Source organism: Paroedura picta, chromosome 1 (assembly GCF_049243985.1).
Source record: "Paroedura picta isolate Pp20150507F chromosome 1, Ppicta_v3.0, whole genome shotgun sequence".
Taxonomy (NCBI): Eukaryota; Metazoa; Chordata; class Lepidosauria; order Squamata; family Gekkonidae; genus Paroedura; species Paroedura picta.
Window position 1 is genome coordinate 17,662,787 of NC_135369.1, and position 21,545 is coordinate 17,684,331.

General features: G+C 51.1%; 2 protein-coding genes across 2 annotated transcripts; one reads left to right on the forward strand and one right to left on the reverse strand.

Moving 5' to 3' along the window:
- The first annotated feature begins 290 nt into the window (after positions 1-290).
- FKBP2 (FKBP prolyl isomerase 2) lies at positions 291-6,723 on the forward strand. The gene is given in 7 exon segments (XM_077323949.1): positions 291-324; positions 327-482; positions 1,897-2,075; positions 4,101-4,213; positions 5,374-5,420; positions 5,720-5,755; positions 6,558-6,723. Coding segments are annotated over 7 exon segments (627 nt in total). The 3' UTR covers positions 6,620-6,723.
- A 3,717-nt stretch (positions 6,724-10,440) lies between these two features.
- On the reverse strand, positions 10,441-19,177 carry PPP1R14B (protein phosphatase 1 regulatory inhibitor subunit 14B). The gene is made up of 4 exons (XM_077323962.1): positions 18,232-19,177; positions 12,961-13,044; positions 12,757-12,789; positions 10,441-10,907 (listed from the first exon to the last, which is right to left on the reverse strand). Exons 1-4 carry the CDS (start codon positions 18,457-18,459, stop codon positions 10,839-10,841), a joined length of 414 nt encoding a protein of 137 aa, XP_077180077.1. The 5' UTR covers positions 18,460-19,177; the 3' UTR covers positions 10,441-10,838.
- Between the last annotated feature and the right edge of the window lie 2,368 nt (positions 19,178-21,545).

Consider the following 21,545-nt stretch of genomic DNA (forward strand, 5'->3'; position numbering starts at 1 on the left):
GGATGTGTGGGTGCACAAGGTGCGGAACCCCTCTGGGGCCGGGGTCATGTGGGTGTGGGCCCAGGTGACCAATTGCAACGAAGAGGAGGTGGAGGAAGCCGGGGTGTGGACCTTTCGCAAAGAGGGCCCTAGGAAAGGCGGGCAAGGAGAGGGAGGCTACGGGGTATCTTAAAAGGGGATGTATGCGGGAGGGGGGCAGGGGGTCGGGGAGGGAGCTACTGCAGTCTTTTACGTATTGGGGGGAGATGAAAGGCTAGGGGGGAAAGTGCTAGGAGTGGCTGGGTATTCAGATGGAGGAAATCCTGTCTAGAGGGGCGGGGAGGGAGGTCTAGGGCAGAGAAAGGGAGAAAGAGAGGCCTTGCTGGATGATTCTTGGGGTGGAGACACCCCAGTGTCCTTGAGAGAATCTGGACTCTGGGGGCAATGGCGGCGGCTGCTGCCACCAGGGGAGGGACCAGAGTCAAGTCACATCGGCTGCACGGGTAAGTCGGGGTCCGGAGGCTCCCGGGGGGACCTGAACGGACCGCGCGCTGTTGCATGCCAGGGTAGAAGGTGGTGGATGGTGGTTGGGATGTGATTAGGTTAAGAAACAGATAACTGGAAGGGCAGGAATGTGCATGAACGGTTGTGTAGCAATGGTGTTTGGAGTTGTCTGTCTTTGGGTTTGGGGATTTCTTTCCTTGGGTTTTGGGGCTCTATGCCCAAAGAGGGGCAAGCTGGCCATCTGGGGTTTGGTCCTTCTAAAACCTGAGATTTGAAAGAGGAGATTTTTTTCCCCCTCTCACTTTCCTGATGGGCATCGGCTCTCTGCTTGCACGGAAGAAGTGTCTAGTTCCCTAATCTCCTTTATGACTAGAAAAGGAATTACAACATGTAGGAGCTGGCACTTTACAGAGCTAAGAAAATATCACAGTTCTCACACAGCCGCAGAAGCTTTTTAGGTATGTGGATGCCCTGGGAATTGTCCACTCTTTGCTAATTCATCATGTGCAGTGGGAGAAAATGGTTTGGAATTCCATGGAGCTATTTCATTGGATGGACATGAATGTGCCTTATACTGAAGCAAACCCCTGGTTATTCAGGGTCCATATTGTATATTCAGACTGGCAGCTAGTCTCCATGGTTTCAGGAAGGTACTGCCTGGTCCTTCTAGTTGGAGATGCCAGCGACTGAATCTGGGACCTTCTGCACACCAACCAACCGCTCTGCCACTAAGCCATGGAAAGGGCATATAATTACCATAGAGCACCATGGCCGAATATGCTGTGCTTCTAGGAGAGGAGAGCATAACATTTCATTTATTTTTGGCCCGCCTCTTTCACTGAGACTGGATTACAGGCCACCGAAAGAAAGAAAAATGTAATCAGAACAACATAGGACATGCAGTGAGCCGTGCAACGGATCTAGGAATACAGAATGGAATGACCGTGGAAGCAACCCTGCAACCGTGCAGTGCAAAATGTAGAATTGTGGAGTTGGATGAGGCCTTACAGGCCACCTAGTCCAGCTCCCTGCTGAATGCAGGAAGAGTCTAAAACACAAGTGTCTGAAGCTGCTTGAAGACTGCTACTAATCAGGGCAGTAGGACTAGGGATACGAAATCTCATTAGCAAATGAAGTGGGAATAACCTGTGTGTTTTCCATGTGAAAGCGGTCTTTGAGCTTGGAAGCAGGATTGCCATTTGTAACACTTAATGGTAGTAGATGTGCCGAGGATGGGGCTGTATGCAGTGGCCTAACATGGGGTGCATGGACGCATGGGAATTCTTCCCACTTACCCTTTTCGCACACATGCTCAAGGGAGGAAGGGTTCTTGCTGAACCAGCCTCTTCCTGTGAAGCCTTGCTAGGGTAGGAAATAAAGCTTCCATCCTTGGGTCACTCTTCCCTGCTACAGGGGCTTCCAAGATGCAAGCGAGCCAGGGAGCAGCATTGCTTACCCTTGTCCTGTGGGCGCTCTGTTCGCCAGCACTGAGCACGGAAGGCAAGCGGAAGCTCCAAATCGGTGTCAAGAAGCGGGTGGACAATTGCCCCATCAAGTCCCGCAAGGGAGATGTGCTCCACATGCACTACACAGTAAGTACTGCATGTAGGGAAGGTGCTGGTTGTGTTGTTTGGGCATTGAGGATATATTATCTGAGGCAAATGTGGGTCAGTATTTGAGAGAACATAAGAAGAGCTCTGCTGGATCAGACCAGTAGTCCATCTAATCCGGCATCCTGTCTCATACAGTGGCCAACTGGTTCCTTCAGATGGCCAACAACAGAGCAGAGAGGCCTTCCCTGATAAGCTCATCAGAAGAGCCCTGCTGCATCAGACCAGTGGTTTGTCTAGTCCACCATCCTGTCCCATCCAGTAACCAACCAGTTCTTCCGGAGGGCCGATTACAGGGTAGAGAGGCCGAGGCCTTCCCCTGATGTTGCTTCCTGGCACTGAGATTCAGAGGCCAACTGCTTCTGAATGTGGAGGTTCCCTTTAGTCATCAGTAGGGGACATGTCTGATGGATGATCTTTTCCCCACTCTCTAAGCTGCTGTAGAATGGTAGTTGAGAGGCTGAGCTCTGAACAGCTGGCATTACTAGTGTGTTATGTAATGTGTGAATTGGAGACTGTAGCTATGAGACTGGTGGTTTCCTGATGGGTGGAGTTGAGAATGCCTTCCTGAAAAATGGCAGCAAGTGATCCAAAGTCGGGAAAGAGATACGAAGAAACGAAATTATAATTATGGCCTCCATTTGGTCATTGGAAAACTCCACAGCCCTAGGTGAACAGAACATACTCTGATGATTTCTCTTTTAGAAGGAACGGTGTCCCTCTGACCTGCTCTCCTGCCACAGAAAATCTTCAATTTCCGCTCTAGCTGTTGAGACTTGACCATTAAACACACACTTAAAAGAATGCATGTAAGGACACATGCATTGGGTTGTTTGTCTTTAAAAATAGCTGCATGAGATACTGCACCAAATCCGTGTTTACCCTTTGCAGAATCACAGCAACATACTTGCCGTGCTTCAACCACACCCCCTAGCTGACCAAGGCCTGGGTCACAGGTGAAGAGACACCATCAGGTAGTGGTTAGAACATCTGGGAGGCCTAAGTCCAAATCATCTGGGCATGGAATTGGGGTCACTGTGGGGGAGTTTCCTGCATTCTTCAGGGGGTTAATGACCCTGGAGGTCCCTTCCAACTAATGAACTCCCTACGTTGCCACAGACGCTTGCTGGGTGATATTGGGCCAGTTGCTCTCAGGTTAACATTCCTCACAGAATGAGAATAAAACGGAATGGTATTAGCCACTTCGTTGTACCCACTGGGGAGAAAAAGTGGGATACAGATAAGGACATAAAATAAATAAGGCTTCTTCACTGGTTGGTCCAGCAATGGGTTTCATATGTAAACGGACCACCGTAGACAAAATTTTCATAGCCCTCTTCCTGAGTACAGACAAAGCAGAGCACAGATCCTTAAGCTAAAAGAGACATATTTGTCAGTGAGTTTTGTCACTGCAGCAAGCTGTGAGTCATCAGGGACTCTTGAAGAAGAGTTGGTTCTTACATGCCACTTTTCTCTACCTGAAGGAGTCTCAACATGGCTTACAGTCGCCTTTCCTTTGCTCTCCCCACAACAGACACCCTGTGAGGGAGGAGAGGCTGAGAGAGCCCTGAGATTACTGAAGAAGAAGAGTTGGTTCTTATATGCTGCTTTTCTCTACCCGAAGGAGTCTCAAAGCAGCTTCCTATAGCTTTCCCTTTCCTCTCCCCACAACAGACACCCTGTGAGGGAGGTGACGCTGAGAGAGCCCTGATATCACTGCTCGGTCAGAACAGCTTTATCAGTGCTGTAGCAGCCCAAGGTCACCCAGCTGGCTGCATGTGGAGGAGGAGCAGGGAATCAAAGCCGGCTCACCAGATTAGAAGTCCGCACTCCTGACCACTACACCAAGCTGGCTCTGAAGTTGTCTTCAGCCGTTGCTGAAACTCCATGGGATCTTTCAGCTGTGGAGGCAAGGGCACCTGTCTAAGGGTGGCAACTGGGGGTGTCCATGGTTAAAGAAAACACCATTCCCTCTAACTGGCATCATCCTTTCCTGCTCCCTCCCAGGGAAAGCTGGAAGATGGGACCGAATTTGATAGTAGCTTGACCCGCGATCAGCCGTTCGTCTTCACCTTGGGGACTGGGCAAGTCATTAAAGGCTGGGACCAAGGACTGCTTGGGTAAGCCCTTCTAGCCAGGATCTGGGGTGCGGAGCAATGCCAGGACTCCTGCCTCAACGTGGCTGCTGATTTTTGAGCAGCGGAGGCGTGCACGCAAAATTTCCCCCGTGTTGAACATGGACTTGCTTTGTGTGCCAAGTCCCTCTAGCCCAGTCCCGCCGCCTCTGTTCAGCAGTGACTCTCCAGCCTTTTTGAGCCTACAGGCCCATTTGGAATCCTGACATGGCATGGCGGGTGCAGCAACAATATGGCTGCTGCAGAAGTCAGAGCCAGCCACACTGCGAATGCCGCAGCTCATTTTCAGTAAGGCAGTGGAGATCCTTGTGCTGTGGTGGCCGCTGCATCCGAAGTCGTTGTTCTTGTTCTTGTTTGGTGCAAAGTTGTGTCCGACCCATCGCGACCCCATGGACAATGATCCTCCAGGCCTTCCTGTCCTATACCATTCCTCAAAGTCCATTTAAGTTTGCACCTGCTTCAGTGACTCCATCCAGCCACCTCATTCTCTGTCGTCCCCTTCTTCTTTTGCCCTCGATCGCTCCCAGCATTAGGCTCTTCTCCAGGGAGTCCTTCCTTCTCATGAGGGGGCCAAAGTGTTTGAGTTTCATCTTCAGGATCTGGCCTTCTAAGGAGCAGTCAGGGCTGATCTCCTCTAGGACTGACCGAAGTAGCATTTTTTAAAAGATGTGCAACTAATCAGAAGCCATGCTGGATGGATGCCCTCCATGGCCCCACCCACTCCCTAAAACACTTGGCTGGCACGAGAAAAGGTGTTACTGTTACTTGAGCACTGTTACTGGAGTTGTCTTATTGGGAGTTTAAAACTAGTGCTTTTTACATGCAAACATAACGGTTGCGAGGCTCTAGCAGAGAAGTCGCTTTCACTCACCTGTCTCCTGACATCTTGTTAACTGGAGGTCCCAAGGACTCAGCCCTGCATGACTGGTACCCCTGAATAATGCCTTTCTCCTAAGCTTTGGCCTGTGTCACTATTCAGCATTCTCCACAGGATTCTGGGAGATAATTTTTCTTTGGGCAGTGATGACAAACCCGAGCTTTGTGCTTTGTTGTTGTTGTTTTTTTTTCCTTTCCCAGGATGAGATTCTAGTCCTCATGGTTTTTAATGGGTTGGTGCACTAACGGTACTGTCTCTTCGGTCCTAGGATGTGTGAGGGCGAAAAGCGGAAGCTGGTCATTCCTTCTGAGCTGGGTAAGGAGACAGAAAGCGAGCTATGGGCTTTCAGAGACAGACCTTTTTTCTGGGGGGTGGGGAAGAGGGTTAGAGTGGCAGATTGCCCCTTCTGAGGAGCCCTGCTGTGCTTCTGAAATGTGGATTTGTTTGCTGTGGTGGGCACAGTCTTAGTGCCTCGGGAATTAAAAAAAATAATTATATTTATATACAGCCCTCCCCGGAGGCTCAGGGTGGTTTACATAAAACATAGAAAACAATACAAGAAACCAAAACCATAACATGTAGATAACTATAACTTCCATCCTGTCTACTCACAGGTTATGGAGACCGGGGAGCACCACCCAAAATCCCAGGTAAATATTCTACACTGTCTCCTTTTGCCAAACATTCAGGATTCACCCTGCTGCAGAATGGGCAAGGGGGAGGGTTGGTTCTGGAATTTTACAAGGCCCACATTTTTCTTGGGCTCACACATTCTCCTCCAGGTAAGATACCGGCTGCTTTGTGAGCAAATCACTTCCATAACCTGACCCCTGTCTCCTAGCTGTCCCCAACCCCCAGTCCGGGGATCAGTCGGTACCGGGCCGTGGCTCCTCATTCTCCTCCCCGGCTGCTGCCTCGGGGGCTGCCCTCCCACTCTGTTGCCGGCTCACCTTTGGTGCTCTCTGGCAGCCGCCATGGCTGGGGCTTCCCCTCAAAGTGGCACTGCACAGCTGCTGCTAGCAGCAGCCCCCAGTGGGCGGCAGGAAGTCAGGGGCACTGGTGGGAAAGCAAGCGGAGCAGGGGCTCAGGCAGTGGCGACGTCCCTTGGCAAAAGACTATCCCCCCCCCTCAGTAAAATTGTCAAGCGTTGACCAGTCCCCGATAATAAGATTTGGAAAATGAATAGTTGTGCTAACTCCATGGCCCAGACAGCTTTACAAATGTGATATGGGTGGCTGTATTGGTCTGCAGTAGAACAGCAGTATTTCAGTAGGGCCTTAAAAGACCAAAAAGATTTTCCAGATTTTCCCTTTTAAGAGTCAAAGCTCCCTTTACCAGATCTGGCTCTCAAAAGCCGATACCCTGGAGATCTTGTAGGCTTTAGGGTGCTACTGGAGTCCAGTCATGCTGTTTCCGCTCTCTTCACTTCTTTCTCTCTGTGCTCCTTCCTAGGTGGTGCGACGTTAATATTTGAAGTCGAGCTGCTGAAGATCGAGCGACGACAGGAACTGTAGCTGCGTCTCTTTGGGGGAAGGGGGCACAGGGAGGGGGGGAGGGATCTGCAGAAATGGCTGTGGATACGTTAACATGGATGGTCCAAATAAAAGCACAGACCAGAGTTGTATTGTGGCTGCAAGAGGTGCGTCGGCTGGCGGGAGGATGGGCAGCACCACTATATACAAGAGGAGGGGGTCAGGACCCCGTGTGGCCCCATGGTTGGTTCTCCAGCCAGCGAAGGATGTTGCTTCTTCGCCTTGCTGTGCTGCCAGCTGAATCCAAGCCGGTGCTGCAGAATCGTAGTTTGGACCAGGCCTCTAGCTACAAAGGTGGACCCAATGAGCATACTGAAATACTTTCAACTGGCTCCTGTTTTGGGCCCTTCTGTGATTAGTACAGCAGAGTAACTTGGTGGTGGACCACATGGCTGGCCTGTGGAAAGTGTTTCCAGTTAATGGTGCTGCCAGTCAGGGCAGAGGAGGACCGATTGGCTGAGCTCCTGACCCTGGTAGGCCCTGGCTAGCCCAATCATGTCAGATCTCAGACACTAAACAGGGTTGACCCCAATTAGTGCTTGAGTGGGAGACCACCAAGGAAGTCCAGGGTTGCTACACAGAGGACGGCAGTGGTAACCCACCCCCGAGTGTCTCCTGCTTCGTGTCACCAGGAATCTTCTGTGAGTTGGTGACACTTCTAGGGTTGCGCACTCCGGTGCGGTTCGGCAACTTCAACAATCATCAAATCCCGACGTGGCCAGTGCTGCAGCGCGGAGGGGAGCGGTGGCACCGGTGACAGTGTGCCAGTCGGTTGCTGCACACAGGCTTAGAGCTCTATGCCTGCATGTGGGCGCTGACTGGTGTGCTGCCCCTGTGCTGGCCACCTCGGGCTTTGATGATCACCGAACCGGCCGAACCGCACCAGAATGAGCAACTCTACATTTCACCAATAGGCTGAGTCTGTATAAGGCAGCTTTCCTCTGCTTTATGACCATTGAGAAACCCTCCAAAACATGTCAGGCTTTCTTGAACCCCAGAAGTGGTGCAATTGTGCCAAATATGGTTGGGAAAAATAGCTGTGTACAAGCCCACCTAGGGCCCCTCTCCTTCCCACCCCCTCCAAGGCCACCATTGACCATTTTGAGAAGGGAGGCAGGTGAACATGACCTTATATGGTCATATCACCTGATTAGTGTTTAACAAATTTTAAAAATGTATTAAAAATTAAATAGCTCCCACCCACTCTGGAAAACCTTCCAGCGCTGTCAAGAAACGTCCAGGTTTCATGAAATCCCAGTTGAGAAAGCCTGGTATAAAGCATTTTTATAGGCTCGCATATATTATTTCTATGCAGCCTTTCCCTGTGCTGGCTGACCAGCCCTTCCCTCTCCTTTATTTTTTTTTAAAGTCTGTAGCCACATTCCATTAAAAGCCCTGCCATCAATATCCATCAGCCCCCATCCTTGATGGGACCAGTGCCAGGCTGCTGTTGTGAAAACCGGGGGTGACTCTGGCTGAGTCAGTTGTCTGCATTCTCACCGGAAAGATGATCAGGCAGTTTTCCCCCACCCGCCACAAGGAAGAATTTACTCTAGGAACCCTACTCAGGAACGGTATAAACTCTTCCTCGTGCCCAGGGGATAATGTGGCCATCCCAGAGTTTTGCACCAACGGGGGTATGTTTAGGTAATACATAATACACAGCAGAGACTCTGTTCTTTGTAGCTGGTCACAGAAAAGTCGAGGAAAAAGTAAAAGCTGTTGACCAAGACATTCCTTGAGCATGGCTAACAGGGAAGTTGCTGGGAAGCTGCCTGGCAGAAGCCAGCTCATTGATCTTGGCGGGGTGCCCAACCAGGCAGAAAGCTGCCTCCAACCCAGACTGGTGGTATGAGGTGGCACCTTTCCCAGAGTCCTTTGCATGACTTTTCTTTAAGGCATGACTCGGAGCATGAGATCCTTGAGCAATGGCAGAAAGAACCCTGGGGCTTTTTCTTCATCCGTATTGCCTCCACTGCCTTCCTGCCCGACAGGCAGTAGCCCCTCAGGTGTAGCTCACAAGGGAGAACAGGGTAAGCAAGCATGGTAGCAACAACCGAGCTTGTGTGTAAAACAGTGAGGAGGCACAGGGTACGTTCCTCCAGTTAGCCGCGAGCATGAATGTTCCTGGAACGCTGCCAGTGTTGTTTCCTGTTAGAGCAGTGGTTCTATCACTGTGGAAATCACGGGGAACGGTTCACCACGGATTGCTCATGAATAACTGCTTCTTCCCTCCCTGGTGAAAGGCGGAGGCCCCTTAAGCTGTCTTGACATTCTCAGCGCAGCATCCATTCGGCGTAACTAAACTCTGGATAAAAAAGGCAAAGTTGCACCTAGTTTTGCTCTGTGCATCCATGATGCAAAGCAAGTAAATTCGCATATATGATGTAACTTCCCCATGAGCGCCTGGCAGACTCCGATATCACCCTGAATGTTTCAGCCATGACTGTTAAAAGCTTCCCCCAATTTGAGGAGATTTTATCACATGGCTTGTACCAGGGGTAGTCAAACTGCGGCCCTCCAGATGTCCATGGACTACAATTCCCAGGAGCCCCCTGCCAGCGAATGCTGGCAGGGGGCTCCTGGGACTTGTAGTCCATGGACATCTGGAGGGCCGCAGTTTGACTACCCCTGGCTTGTACCCTGGTCTCATCCCGGGAAGTGCTGGCCAGTCGCTTCCTGACCCCCCACAACTAAAAGCCAAGATGTGGGTGTCTGTACACTTGCAAGATACAGGCTTGTAATAGCGTCACATATGGCTCACTGTAGCCTGGGCTGCCTTTTAGCAAGGCTGGGGCAGAAGGCCAAACTGAGGGCTGGGTAAATCCTCTGGAAAAGGGGGCGTGTGTGGCTTTGTTGACCAAGCTAATAAGGGAGGCCAAGGAAAGCACGTCTCTTCCTTAGGAAATCCCCTCCAGCCCAGCCCCCAGTGAGAAAATATCCCGGCCAGCTTATGAGATAAGGAATTCACAGGCCTTGGAGGAAAAACAACAACTGGTGGTAAGGAAGCAGTTGGAGCTCACGTCAGTAATGGAGACACCTTTTTGTCATCCTCGCCTTCCCCCAAGGGGCACAAACTGGGCCTCCTGTGGTCTGGGTACCAGGGGCCCACGTAGAGCCTGTGGTGAGCTTCGGCTCCACGCCGGTGCCTACTTGTGTCCTCCCTCCCTCCCTGCCCTTTTTACGGTCTGTGCCGATGTCTAAATTAATAGGCGCTTCTGTTTCAAATGTGGCAGTGCGGAGAAGGAAAGGCCCTGAAGCCACATGGAAAGAGCCAGGCAGGGCTGAAGCAGCCTCTCTGGGCCAGGGCGGGCACTTTGCCTCGGCAGGGTGACTTCAGGCTACAAACACGAAGGACGATTCGTTCCAGGCCCCGCAAGACATTCTTTCCGCGCTGTGTTTCAGCCAGCCGTCGAGCCAGGGAGGGGCGAAGCTGGCTCAGCCCCACTGGGGCTGTGTTGCTAACTGTGGGACCTGTGGCACGGCGCATGTTACGGAGGGCCTCTGGCTTCTCTTGTGTGTATTCCCACCTCAGAGGTCCCTGCAGACCGTGAGCCGTCGAAAGGGAGGAGGTCGATATCCTCACATGCCCAGGCCAGATTAACCAACCCCAAGTATCCCTTTGTTCTGTAGATAATGTGAAAACGAGGGTGATGCATATCTGATATGGGTGGGTGAAGTCTATCTCTATAGCAGCCTGGTTGGCCGCTTAAATACACCTATAGAAGGATTTCGATCTGTCTTAAATGAATCTGCGCCTCCGTCCCCCTCCACCCACCCCCTTTCAGAGGCAGAAATTGAACTCTTCTCAAAGCATCTTTATTAAATTTATATAAAAACACAATTTAAAAAAACCTCAAAAAAATTCTAAAAAAATTTCAAGATCCTACCCTTTCCCCTCGCTCCTTCCACACACACCCCTCCGCAGGGGTGTATCTTTCCCCACCCCCAGCACACAAGCAGAGGGGAAAACGCCCGGGAGGAACAGGTAGATATTGCTGAAAAAAGTGTCCAAGATGGTTTTGATTATCGAAGCATTCCCCCCACAAAGAGGATCTCCAAAGGGGGGGGAGCAATAACTAATTCTCCACCAGCCTCCCAATCCTTTGTGAAATCACACACCCCCTCCCTCAAACAGCAGAGTTTTAATAACGACTTCCACCTGGAGGGGTGTACAGTGGTGGAAGATCCCCGTCACAATTCACTTCTTCTGCGGAGTGCTTAATTTCTGCATGCCACGGATCTTGTCTAGCAAGTCTGCTACGAATGCCTAGAGAGAAAAAGAATACCGTAAAGGTTTTGGAGATCATCAAAGTACAGCAACACTCCCAAGTTTATAATCACATCAAGCAGTCTCCGCGTTGCCATCAAGTCAACCGTATGAATCAACTGCCTTTAAATATCCTAGCCTTAATGATCGTGCTCCGGTCTTGCAAACGGAAAGTTGTGGCTTCCTTCATGGGCCCATCCAACTCACGTGGGTCTTCCCGTTTTCCTGCTGTCTTCCGCATTCCCTGGCATGATTGTCTTTACCCGTGACTCTTGTTCTTCTCATCATTCTAATTTCTAGGGACGATGCAGGCCTGATTGTCTAATGCAGGTGTCCTCAACCAGGGTTCCGTGAAACCCTGGGGTTTCTTGACAACCCTGGAAGGGTTTCCCAAGTCAGTGGGAGTTAATTAAATGTTTAGGTATTTTTTAAACATTCATCAATGATATGACCATATAGTCATGTTGACCCGCCCCCTCTCCTAATATGGCCAATGCTGGGCCTGCATGGGCATGTACAAGCTGTGCTTCCCAGCCATATTTTCAGGATCGCGCCACTTCTGGGGTTTCCCAACAATTAAAAGGTTGAGAAAGGCTGGTCTAACGTCTAACCCAAATTGGTTGGCAATCTGATTCCAAACCTGCGGAATTCACTACTCCAAGAAGCTTGCTCTGTCATTTCACATGCAAGGTAGCAACCTATTAGGATAATGAATTGGAACCTCCATCTACAGAGGCAGTATTTCAGATACTAAACACCAGCATGAAGGCTCTTGCATCAATCCCTCGCCTTGGCCCTTCCCAGATAACTGCAAGGCAGTTACAAACCAATTTGCGGGCAAGCTCAACCTTCAATCTGAGCCCACCGGTCTGCTGATAAGAAGAAGAGTTGGTCGTTATATGGCGCTTTTCTCTACCCAAAGGAGTCTCAAAGCGGCTTATAATTGCCTTCCCTTTCCTCTCCCCACAACAGACTCCCTATGAGGTGAGTGAGGCTGAGAGAGCCCTGAGATTACTGCTTGATCAGAACAGCTTTCTCAGTGCTGTGATGAGCCCAAGGTCGCCCAGCTGGCTGCATGTGGGGGAGCAAAGATTCAAACTCGGCTCGCCAGATTAGAAGTCTACACTCCTAACCACTACACCAATCTGGCTCTCTAGCATAATGAGGTAGCATAATGGAGTCCTGGCCTTCCGAGGCAGTCTACTTTAAAATACTGTAGGCTGGGCACGAGCAACAAGAAAGGGCCTTCAGGCTTGCCTTCAACAGCCCTGTGACTTTCCGTGCAACATCTAGTTGGTTAATAGAGGGGAGAGGATTGCTGACTAGATAGAAGGACCTTTGGTCTAAGCAAGGATTGCCAACTCATTTCCCCCTCCAAGGAGCAAGTGGTATAAAAGATAAGATAACTCATTACCTGGACCAAACTCCAGACTTTCATCTCTCGCTCTCCTCCCTCCCCTCCAGAAAGCATCATCATAGAATCATAGAGTTGGGAGGGGCCACACAGGCCATCTAGTCCAACCCCCTGCTCAACGCAGGATCAGCCCTAAGCATCCTAAAGCATCCTTGCTTTGCGCAATTCAGGGACGGTGGAGAGAAAGCGGAGAGAGCAGCCCCTCCCTGTGACAGGTGCTGCCCGGGGGAAGAGGACTTCACTCCCTACTGAGGAAGGGAGGAGGGGGAGGGAGACAGCTGCTGTTTTTCGACTTCTCCAGGCTGCTACAGCTGCTAAGGGGAGACTTGAGAGAAAAACCTCTTAGGCTGGGGGGGTGGGGGAGTGAAAGGACATGGGAGCCTGATCGTTCCGTCCTGGGAAAGAGGTGGAGGGGCTGATGGGGGCAACACTCACCTCTGTGGGCTTGTAGCAGTCCACCAGGAGTTCCTGTTAAAGAGACAGAGAGGCCAATATTCAGAGAGTTTTCTCGATCTTTACCCAGCCTGTTCCAACTCCTCGGCCTCCCGAAACCAGGAGCGTTTGGGGCCTCCGAAAGCCAGGCTGCCCTGCTGGAAGCGGCCGGGGGGGATGCTGCCAAACCTCCTTGGCACTACCTACCTTCACCCTGGTGCTGCGGGCCTCGTCACTCTCCATGTCCAGAAGTTCATCAACATCGATTTCTAACTCGGGGATCTCCTCTTCCTTCGGGGAACCAGAAACAAAGATGCGCATGGATTTTGCACACAGAAAGGGGGTCATGTTCGGCTAGAGGGGGAAGGAGAGTTCTCCTTGGGGCCATCGAGGTGGCTCACTTTGCAGTCAGGTCCCTGCCCCAAGGAAGCACCAATCAAAAGTTGTAGAGAAAGGGAGGAAGACTCTGCCCTAATGGCCGCTCTTGGAGGGCTAATGCATTATGGGGCTGGAGGGGATTATGCCTCCCCCCACACACAATGGAAGGCACAGGCCAAATTGTCTAACAAAGGGAAAGTGTATACTATGGGGGTGCTGCCTTATCCCCCCCCCCTCGATGGACAAAGGACGTTTGTTTTTGTTTAGTACATTTCTTATTTATTTTAAACTTCCTATTTCATCCGATTAGGGACCTATTCTTCAAGGAGATGAGGGCTGCATACCCTGTTCTCCCTCCACTTTATCCTCACAACAACCCTGTGAAGTAGGTTAGGCAGAGGGAGAAGGATAAACTCAACATCACCCAAATGAGGCTTTGTGTCAGAATGGGGATTTGAACCCGGGACTCCCAAGTCATAGTCCAGCACTCTAACAGCTGTGCTCTATTGTCTCCAGTGGAGGAAACCGCTCCCTTATTTTGCCCTCCCAAGGAAAAGGATCTGACCTTATTAGCTTCTCCAGATATACACACAGACCTCCAGGAACCTGCTTGCCCTGTTGTGTGCAGTAGGGGACTTTAGTGTAGTAGAATAATAGAGTTGAAAGGGACCTCCTGGGTCATCTAGTCCAACCCCCTGCACTATGCAGGACACTCACATCCCAATCGCTCATCTACTGTAACCTGCCACCCCTTTGCCTTCAGAGAATCAGCCTCTCTGTCAGATGGCTATCCAGCCTCTGTTTAAAAATCTCCAAAGATGGAAAACCCACCAACTCCTGAGATTAGAGTATTTGGCTAGACCAACCTTTGACCATGGAGGAGCCCCTGAAATAATTTTACAGGCTTTGAGGCATCCCGGAAGTGATGTCACCTGGCCACGCCTCCCTGTCACACCTCCCAGGAAGTGACATAACCACCCACATTAACAGGCAGGCTTGAGGAGGACTGCAGGCATGGAAACCACAAGAGAACTCATGGTGGGAGAGGGGAGAGGGGAGGGGGAGCATGGAAGTGGCCAATTCTCTGGCTTGGGGGTGAGTCCATTAAGGCAGGAAGGAAATTGCTATGGACCCCCCTCCAAGTCTCCCGGAGACCATCAGGGGTTCACGGACCCCTTTTGGGAATCCCTGGACTAGATTCTGGGAGAACCTGGTTCAAACTGCAGGGAAAGCCTACTGAGCAATCTTGAGCCAGTCACTCGGTCTCTGCCTAACCAACCTCACAGGGTTGTTGTGAAAAAACTGGGCACAGGGACTAGTGGTTGTAAACCACTTTTGATTTCCACCAAGAGGAAAAGAGCAATATAAATATCTAAATAAGTGGTCTGTGCCCATTCTCCATTCCTTTCCAAGGACTGGCTGTTAGTTCTGTTCTGCATCTCCTAGCTGGGGTTAGGGGGACTTTTATGTCACAAGCCACCTGGGCCAGAACTAGGCCACTTTTGCACCTTATTCTATTCTTGTTGTCGCGGGGAAATGGTATAGTGTGGAATGTACTACGGAGAGTGAGAGGTGCCATTTTTAAATCTTCCTGTGATTAAAGGACAATACACGGAGACAAGGTTTCTATCCCACGTTGCTCCTTGAGATGCTAGCTTTGCAGCTTGCAGGGTATTTTTCCAATACGTTAGCACGTGTTCAAAAGGGGCCTCCCCCCCTCCCCCAACTCATGTACGGCTGGATGGAATCCAGGCCTTTCTACCATTTCAAAATCCATCATGTTCAATTTTCTGGGTCGATCTGGGCTCCCAACCATGTGCCACACCAGACATTTGAGATGCTGAGACACGATGCGTGGGAAGCGGGGGTGGGACCCGATCCCTTCCTTCCCCAGGCCCTATGGCAAGGAAGAAGATCCTTTCCCTCCCCTCTCCCCACACCCAGCTGCTGCCCTTGAATCAAATTGGTCCGTCACATTAATAGCGTTTTAAAAGCTTTTCATTGATAAACACAGAGGATGCAATAAATCGGACAGCAATTTTCTTAAAGTTATGCTTTAATCGTAGCCCTATTGATGGCTGGAGAAGCAGTACTTTTTAGAAGAGGCATTCCTCGTGCTCTGACACGCTGGAGGGAATGCCTCTCCCCTTAGCCGGAATTGGATGTGTCCCGTGTAAGCGAGCAATGGAAATGTGATTTCTTTCAAAGGACCACCTATTTGTGTGCAAACATCGCATATCCTCCTCTAATTCATTAATATCCCCACTATTAATTAACCAAGATAACGGGAAGCCAGCCTACTCCCTCCTAAACCCAATTTAGCATGAGCGCCTGCAGTGCATGCTGGGAACTGCCCTAGCTGGCACCCCTCAGCCTGGTAACAAGGAAGCCATTGAGGGATATTAAGGAGAATTAGTAGGAAGTGCTAAGAGGGAGGCATGCATTGGGGACAAAGGTAAGCAGGTCAGCCACCAGGAAAGTCTAATGATCAACTAGTTGTACACGTGGGGAGAGAGTCAGGGCAGATTTCGAACCCAGAGCTTCAGCTCTTGGCACCTCTAATCAGCCACTTGCAGTCTTCTCCCTACCCCATTAGCCTGCTCAGACACAAGGGCCATATGGCTGCTAAATCCTCCGTCCGGCCTCTATTGGAGACTGGCTGGCTGCCAGATGGCTCTTGGGGGGGGGGGGAGGCAGACAGAAAGTTGATCTGGCCATGGCAGACCTGCAGATACAAACTTAGTTTAGAGGCTCGAGTTCAAATCCTCGGTTGTTAATCCAGTGTGTGTGGGGGATGTTGGGAAAAGAGATCCAGCATCCCAGGCCCTCAGTTTCCCCTCTCGTGAGATAACCACAGGTTGGAAAGTATGAACAAGAGGAAAGGGGGAGATTGTAACATGTTCCCCACCTTCTTAACCACCTCTCTGCACTTTATGGTTGAAACACAAATCCAGGGTTCACAGATTCTACATAAACGCAAAGAGGCCGCTGCACTCTCCCAAATGTGAGATCAAGCGTTATTGCATGCCAAAGAGTGCGGGGGAAGCCAAAGACCCCTGTGTAATCCCAGTCCCATTTCCACAAAAACTTGCTAAAATGTCCCACTTCCTCCAGGAAGGGGGGGAGGAAGGGGGGTTAGGGAGGGGTTTTGAATAAGTTTCCCAAAACATGGGCAGCCACAGGCAGGGGCTCAGCCAAAAGGATTATATCCCAATGACCTTAAATGACCTTCACCACAAAATGTGCAAGTAAAGAGAGTGTCCTTTGTCTCACACCCATACATGCAGTCTCCTTCTCGATTGGGAAGAAGGAATTGGGCGGATCCCCTAGGATCTTATCCACTTTGGGGATGTGGAGGGAAAGAGGGAAGATTACACAGAGGGCAGAATGAATGGGGCATTTGTAGGGCTGACTGTTTAACACAGGGGTAGTCAAACTGCGGCTCTCCAGATGTCCGTGGACTACAAATCCCAGGAGCCCCTGCCAGTATTTGCATCTAGAGGGACATCTGGAGGGCCGCAGTTTGACTACCCCTGGTTTAACAGAACACAGGAAACGGAAAAGAGAACGTATATTGGAATAAATCAAGAAGAGGGATGTGGCAGGGAGGGCGGGCACAGATGCCCCATTATCGCCAACTTCATGAGAAGGATCATGAATGAGTTCTTTAGACCAGGGGTAGTCGACCTGTGGTCCTCCAGATGCCCATGGACTACAATTCCCATGGGCTCATGGGAATTGTAGTCCATGAACATCTGGAGGATCACAGGTTGACTACCCCTGCTTTAGACACTATGCCAGCCAATTTTGGGGTGCACAGAATAAAGTTTGATTCTGGTCTGGGTAACAGTCCCTCTTTAAAAGGGTGGAGGGTGGAATCAAAGCTAAAAACACCATGGTAACAGGTAAGCAGGAGCCCAAACCCAAAAATTCAAATGTGGAAGGAGATGGAGGATGTTCTCAAAGTAATGGTGGAGGCCAATCACGATAAGGGATACAGAAATACAGAAAGAAAGCACACAAAGGAACCTTAAAGCAAGAAACCCACAGCTGGCAACATGGGCGTATTATTAGCTGAAAGGGAGACACCATGGCTGGGAGGGGAAACCACGTTTGAGAGATGAGATTAATCATGTTGCTGATTGTGAATCCCCGATCTGATTAAGCAGGATGGGGGGACTTAACTATCGGGTGTCCCTGCAGCAGGTGGCTAAACCTCACTGAGATCTGGGGTCCCTAGTTAGGGCTATCAGGTACGGAACGACAAAAGAATTCCAGGCAAGAAGGTGGGGGCACCTGTACACCTGACAAGGGGGCTATAAGATGGAGGATGATAATGGGTGGGGGGGATAGGTGAGGCTGGGGGGGAAAGGGGCTCCCCTGCATGAGTTGCTCTAGGTTCTGGCCTGGGCTATAGGGAGACAGAAGATGTGGGGCCGAATATATTGGGTATGTATGTAAAACGGTCAGGGGTGCAAAAGGGTTTTTCTAGGTAGCTTATCAAAGAGATGCTTTATGGGGGCATAACAGCTGCAAACTGGGTACTGGGTTTTTTTTAGGGGGGGAGGAAGCTGTCAATAAAACCCAAGCCTGCCTACCTAGCCCTTCCCTTATCCTAAATTAGTTTCTTTGTACTGTGGCAAGGGGTGAGATAATGAAATAAAGAAGCCCCACCCCAACAAGTCAGAAGTGAGCAGTACCAACAGCTGGCAAGCAGGGGGGGTGTTTCTGCCTTGTGGGGTGACAGAGGATGCCGGGAGTCTGCCCCCTGGACCCCTTCCCTCTCCCTTCCGCCCTTCCCTCTCAGAGGAGGCAGGGCGCCACCCCAGAAACAGCCAGGCACGCCCCTCAATCCACCAAGGCAAAGGGGCCCTTCCCCTTTGTAAGCAGCTCGGGGCAGAGACTCGTCCTCCTCTTACTCATGTGAGGATGGAGGGGGCATTTAAGATCCCCAAGCGAGACACCATACAGATTATGGACTGATGGGGAGGGGCTCTCTAGGGTGGGTGCAGTTTGGAGACACAGTGGGGGCTGGGGGGGGAGACATGGGGGGTGGATCAGGCCTGTAGAGAGAAGGGCTTTCTCTAGGGGGGGCTTTACCTGGCAGTCGTAGAGCACCGTCAGCTGTTCCAGGATCCATTCCTCCAAGTGGAGCCTCTTGCGGAGCTCTTTGCGATCATATTTCACAGTCACTCTGCCCTGGCGCCGCACCGGGCCCTCCTCTTCCTCCGCGCCCCCTTCTCCCGCTGGGGGGCTTTGGAAATACACCCGCGGCCCCGTCCCCCCCGTGGCCGCCGGGCCGCTCTCCGGGCTGCAAGGCGCCGCCATCCGAACCCGATCGGCCCCGCCGGAGCACAAAAAGAAGGGGAGAGAAAGGAGGGGAGGGCGAGGGGAGAGAAAGGAGTGGCTCCGCTTTTGGGTTTTGTTCCTGCGCTTTGCTTGGCTCTTCTCGAACCGGCGCCACGTGCGAGCCGCCAACAACCGGACCTCCCGCGCTTCCTGCTGAGGATCCGAACCGGCACCAGAATCGGATCCGCTTGCTTTTCTCACTTTCCTCGCTCGCTTTCTCCCCCCCCCCCGGCTCCCCCAATGGGAAACTGGAGAGAAAGTGCGTCCGCTTCTTGCCCGTCCCGAACCGAAACCGGGACCGAATCTCGGGAGTCTCCGAACCGGCAAAGGAGCGCAGGCAGGATTCCCACCCCGCTCCTGGCTTCCCTCCGTCCTTTCCTTTCCGTGCCCGAAACCACGTGCAAACCGGATCGAGCTTGTGCCTCCTCTTGCAAAGGGGAGAGAGAGTTGGCACCGAATCAGAACCGGACTCAAACTCCTCCTTTTATCCCCCCCCCCCTTCCTCTTCCAACGCTGGAAACCGGTTTTGCTGTCCGCCCAGCCCTTCCCCTCCCGGTGCAGTTGCTTCACTCCGCTTCCAGCGCTCCAAGGCGAGGCGGATCCCGGTTCCGATCCGATTTGGCTGCCCAGGACGGCCCCTTTGCCCGCTGCCTGCGCTCTCGCTGCTGCGGCCGCCGGTGCCGCTGGCTCCGTCTCCCGCCCCCCCACCCGCCCCCTTAAAGGGGCCGCGCGGCTGTCTGCCTGTCTCCCCCTCCCTTCCCCCAGCCAGCGCCCGGCCGCCCCCCGCCAGGGCTAGCAGTCCATTATTCTGCTCTATCTCTCCCCCCTCCGCGAAAAAAGGGCTTTCCCATCTGTCCCCTCCCCTGCCAGGGGAATTTCTTTCTTCCTCTCCCCCCCCCCATCCCTTCTCGCAAGGGTGTGTCTCTATGAGTCTCCCCCAGCCCGCAGCTGCCTGGCTTTCTTATGCGGAGGGGCGGGGGAGCGAGGGGATTCCATATCTGTCTAATTCGTATTTTGCTCCCATGCACTATTTATAACACGTTTCCCGCATGCAGTATCACGTTTAGGTTTTTAAGTCTGCAGGCTGAGAACAGCGGCGAACATCATCTCTGTGCCTGTACATTTATACTCATGATGATTTTTTGTTATTTGCAAACTGCGCTGGGTCCGTCTACTCAGGAGTCAGTAGTACCATCATGCCCAGTGCAGTTTACTCGCAAGTTGGGACTCGGAGGATCGAAGCCGCGTAGAAATCTGTTTGGTTCTGCCTGGAGCGATTTCGCCTAGGATCGGAAAGAGCCGGATTTGGCGAAGAGATGTTATTTGCTTCCTCGTGTAAAATACAGACATGCATGAATGACTGCATCCTGGAGCAATTCAGAAATGCACCCAAGCGTTTTTTGTTTAAAAATTGCTCTATTTAAGAGAAGGAAGGGGTGTGTTTATGTTAAGTTTGCAAGTTCCTGTGCCTTCCTCAGCATCCCCCCACCCCCAATTGTATAGCCTGGCTCTGGGACATGGAGAAAGGCCAATTCAAGAAAGATTTCAAAATCTGGAGAGGACAAAGGTCTAGGCCCGAGGCTGGGGTGGGGGAAAAGTTGTGTTTCAAACACACACCCAAGAACTAGGGCAGTAGGCCGCATATCCCTCAAGGCCTGTTATGTTGTAATGTGCTTGGCTCCAGGGCAGGGTGTGTGCTTAGAATGTCCTCATCCTGCTCTCACCATGGAGAATAAGGGCCATTTCGCACGGGGATCTTTGTTGCAAATTGTTTGCGGAATGAAAAATCGCCATTTAAAATAGTGGAATTCGTCGTTTTGCACACCTGGCTTTGTAGTGGAATCAGTTGCGTTTTTTAGCGTTTCCCACAGGCTTCCGGTCTCGGCAGAAATCGCTAGAAAGGAAGCGCTATTGCCAAGCTCGTCCCGCCCCTGGCCGTCAAGCAGCCAATTGGCAGCCGTTAGCATGCTCCCAAACAGCCGCTTTCCCTTTAAGGAAGGTTTTTTAAAAAAAAAAACAGACCCATAGCAACGAATCTGTGTAGATTCGTTGCTACGGAGAGACCCATCCAGCTGCCTATTGTGAGCTATCGTTTGATTGTATGATCGTTTGCACGCTGCCTCGAGTGATAAAAAAAAATCCCCCCCCCCTTCTCACGGGCTCGATTTTCGGCTGAATTTATGTGTAAAAAATAAAGGGACTTTATTTCAGCAAACGGGCTTTTAAGTGGTTTGTGCTTAGTGACTAAAGGTGAAGGACTGAAGCCAGGGAAGCCTCTAAACAGAAAGAGGCTTGCCGGTGTGTTTATCCCCGCTCGCTCCGAGAAAAAAAAATGGCGATCGCTTCGCCGGAAGTTTGGAGGAGAGATCCAGGGGGAGGGACTTTGAAGAACCAGCTACAATGGTAACGCACAGGTCTTTAGCGCTAGTGTTGCAGATTGGTTGCAGGAGTGTATCGCTATCCGGAGGGTGAATCCACTTTTCTGGATTCCCCTGAAAGCGCCACAACGAAGCGCTTATTGCTGATCGGTTTCAGGATTGTTGCAGATTGTTGACGACGTCGTGCGTTATGGCAAATTAGTAGCGTTTTCAATCGGCAACCATTGTGCTATTTTTAAGCCGTGGGAAATGCCCCTAAGAATTTCTTTATAATTGTGACATATTTTTCCAGATAAATTTCTGCAAATAAATCTCACACCTGGTTACTTAGACAAGGGATTCAGCTGGGCAGACGTGGTGGTCTGAAGCAACAGAAAAAAGTTCGAGTCCGGGGGCCCATTTAAGACCAACAAAGTTTTATTCAAGGGATTGAGCTTTCAGGTGTACAAGCGCTTCTTCAGATATGATGAAATGGAACTCCCCATATAGGTAGGGGGTGAGCATTAAATTTAGTGATTAACGGGGACCCTGCCATTGTGCTCATCTGTCTCCTCTCAAGCATGGAGATGGCCTTACAAGACTCCATTTGTTTACTTCATTTATACTATGTTTATTTACCAATGGGGGCCCAAAATGGTTTACATCAGGGGTAGTCAAACTGCGGCCCTCCAGATGTCCATGGACTAC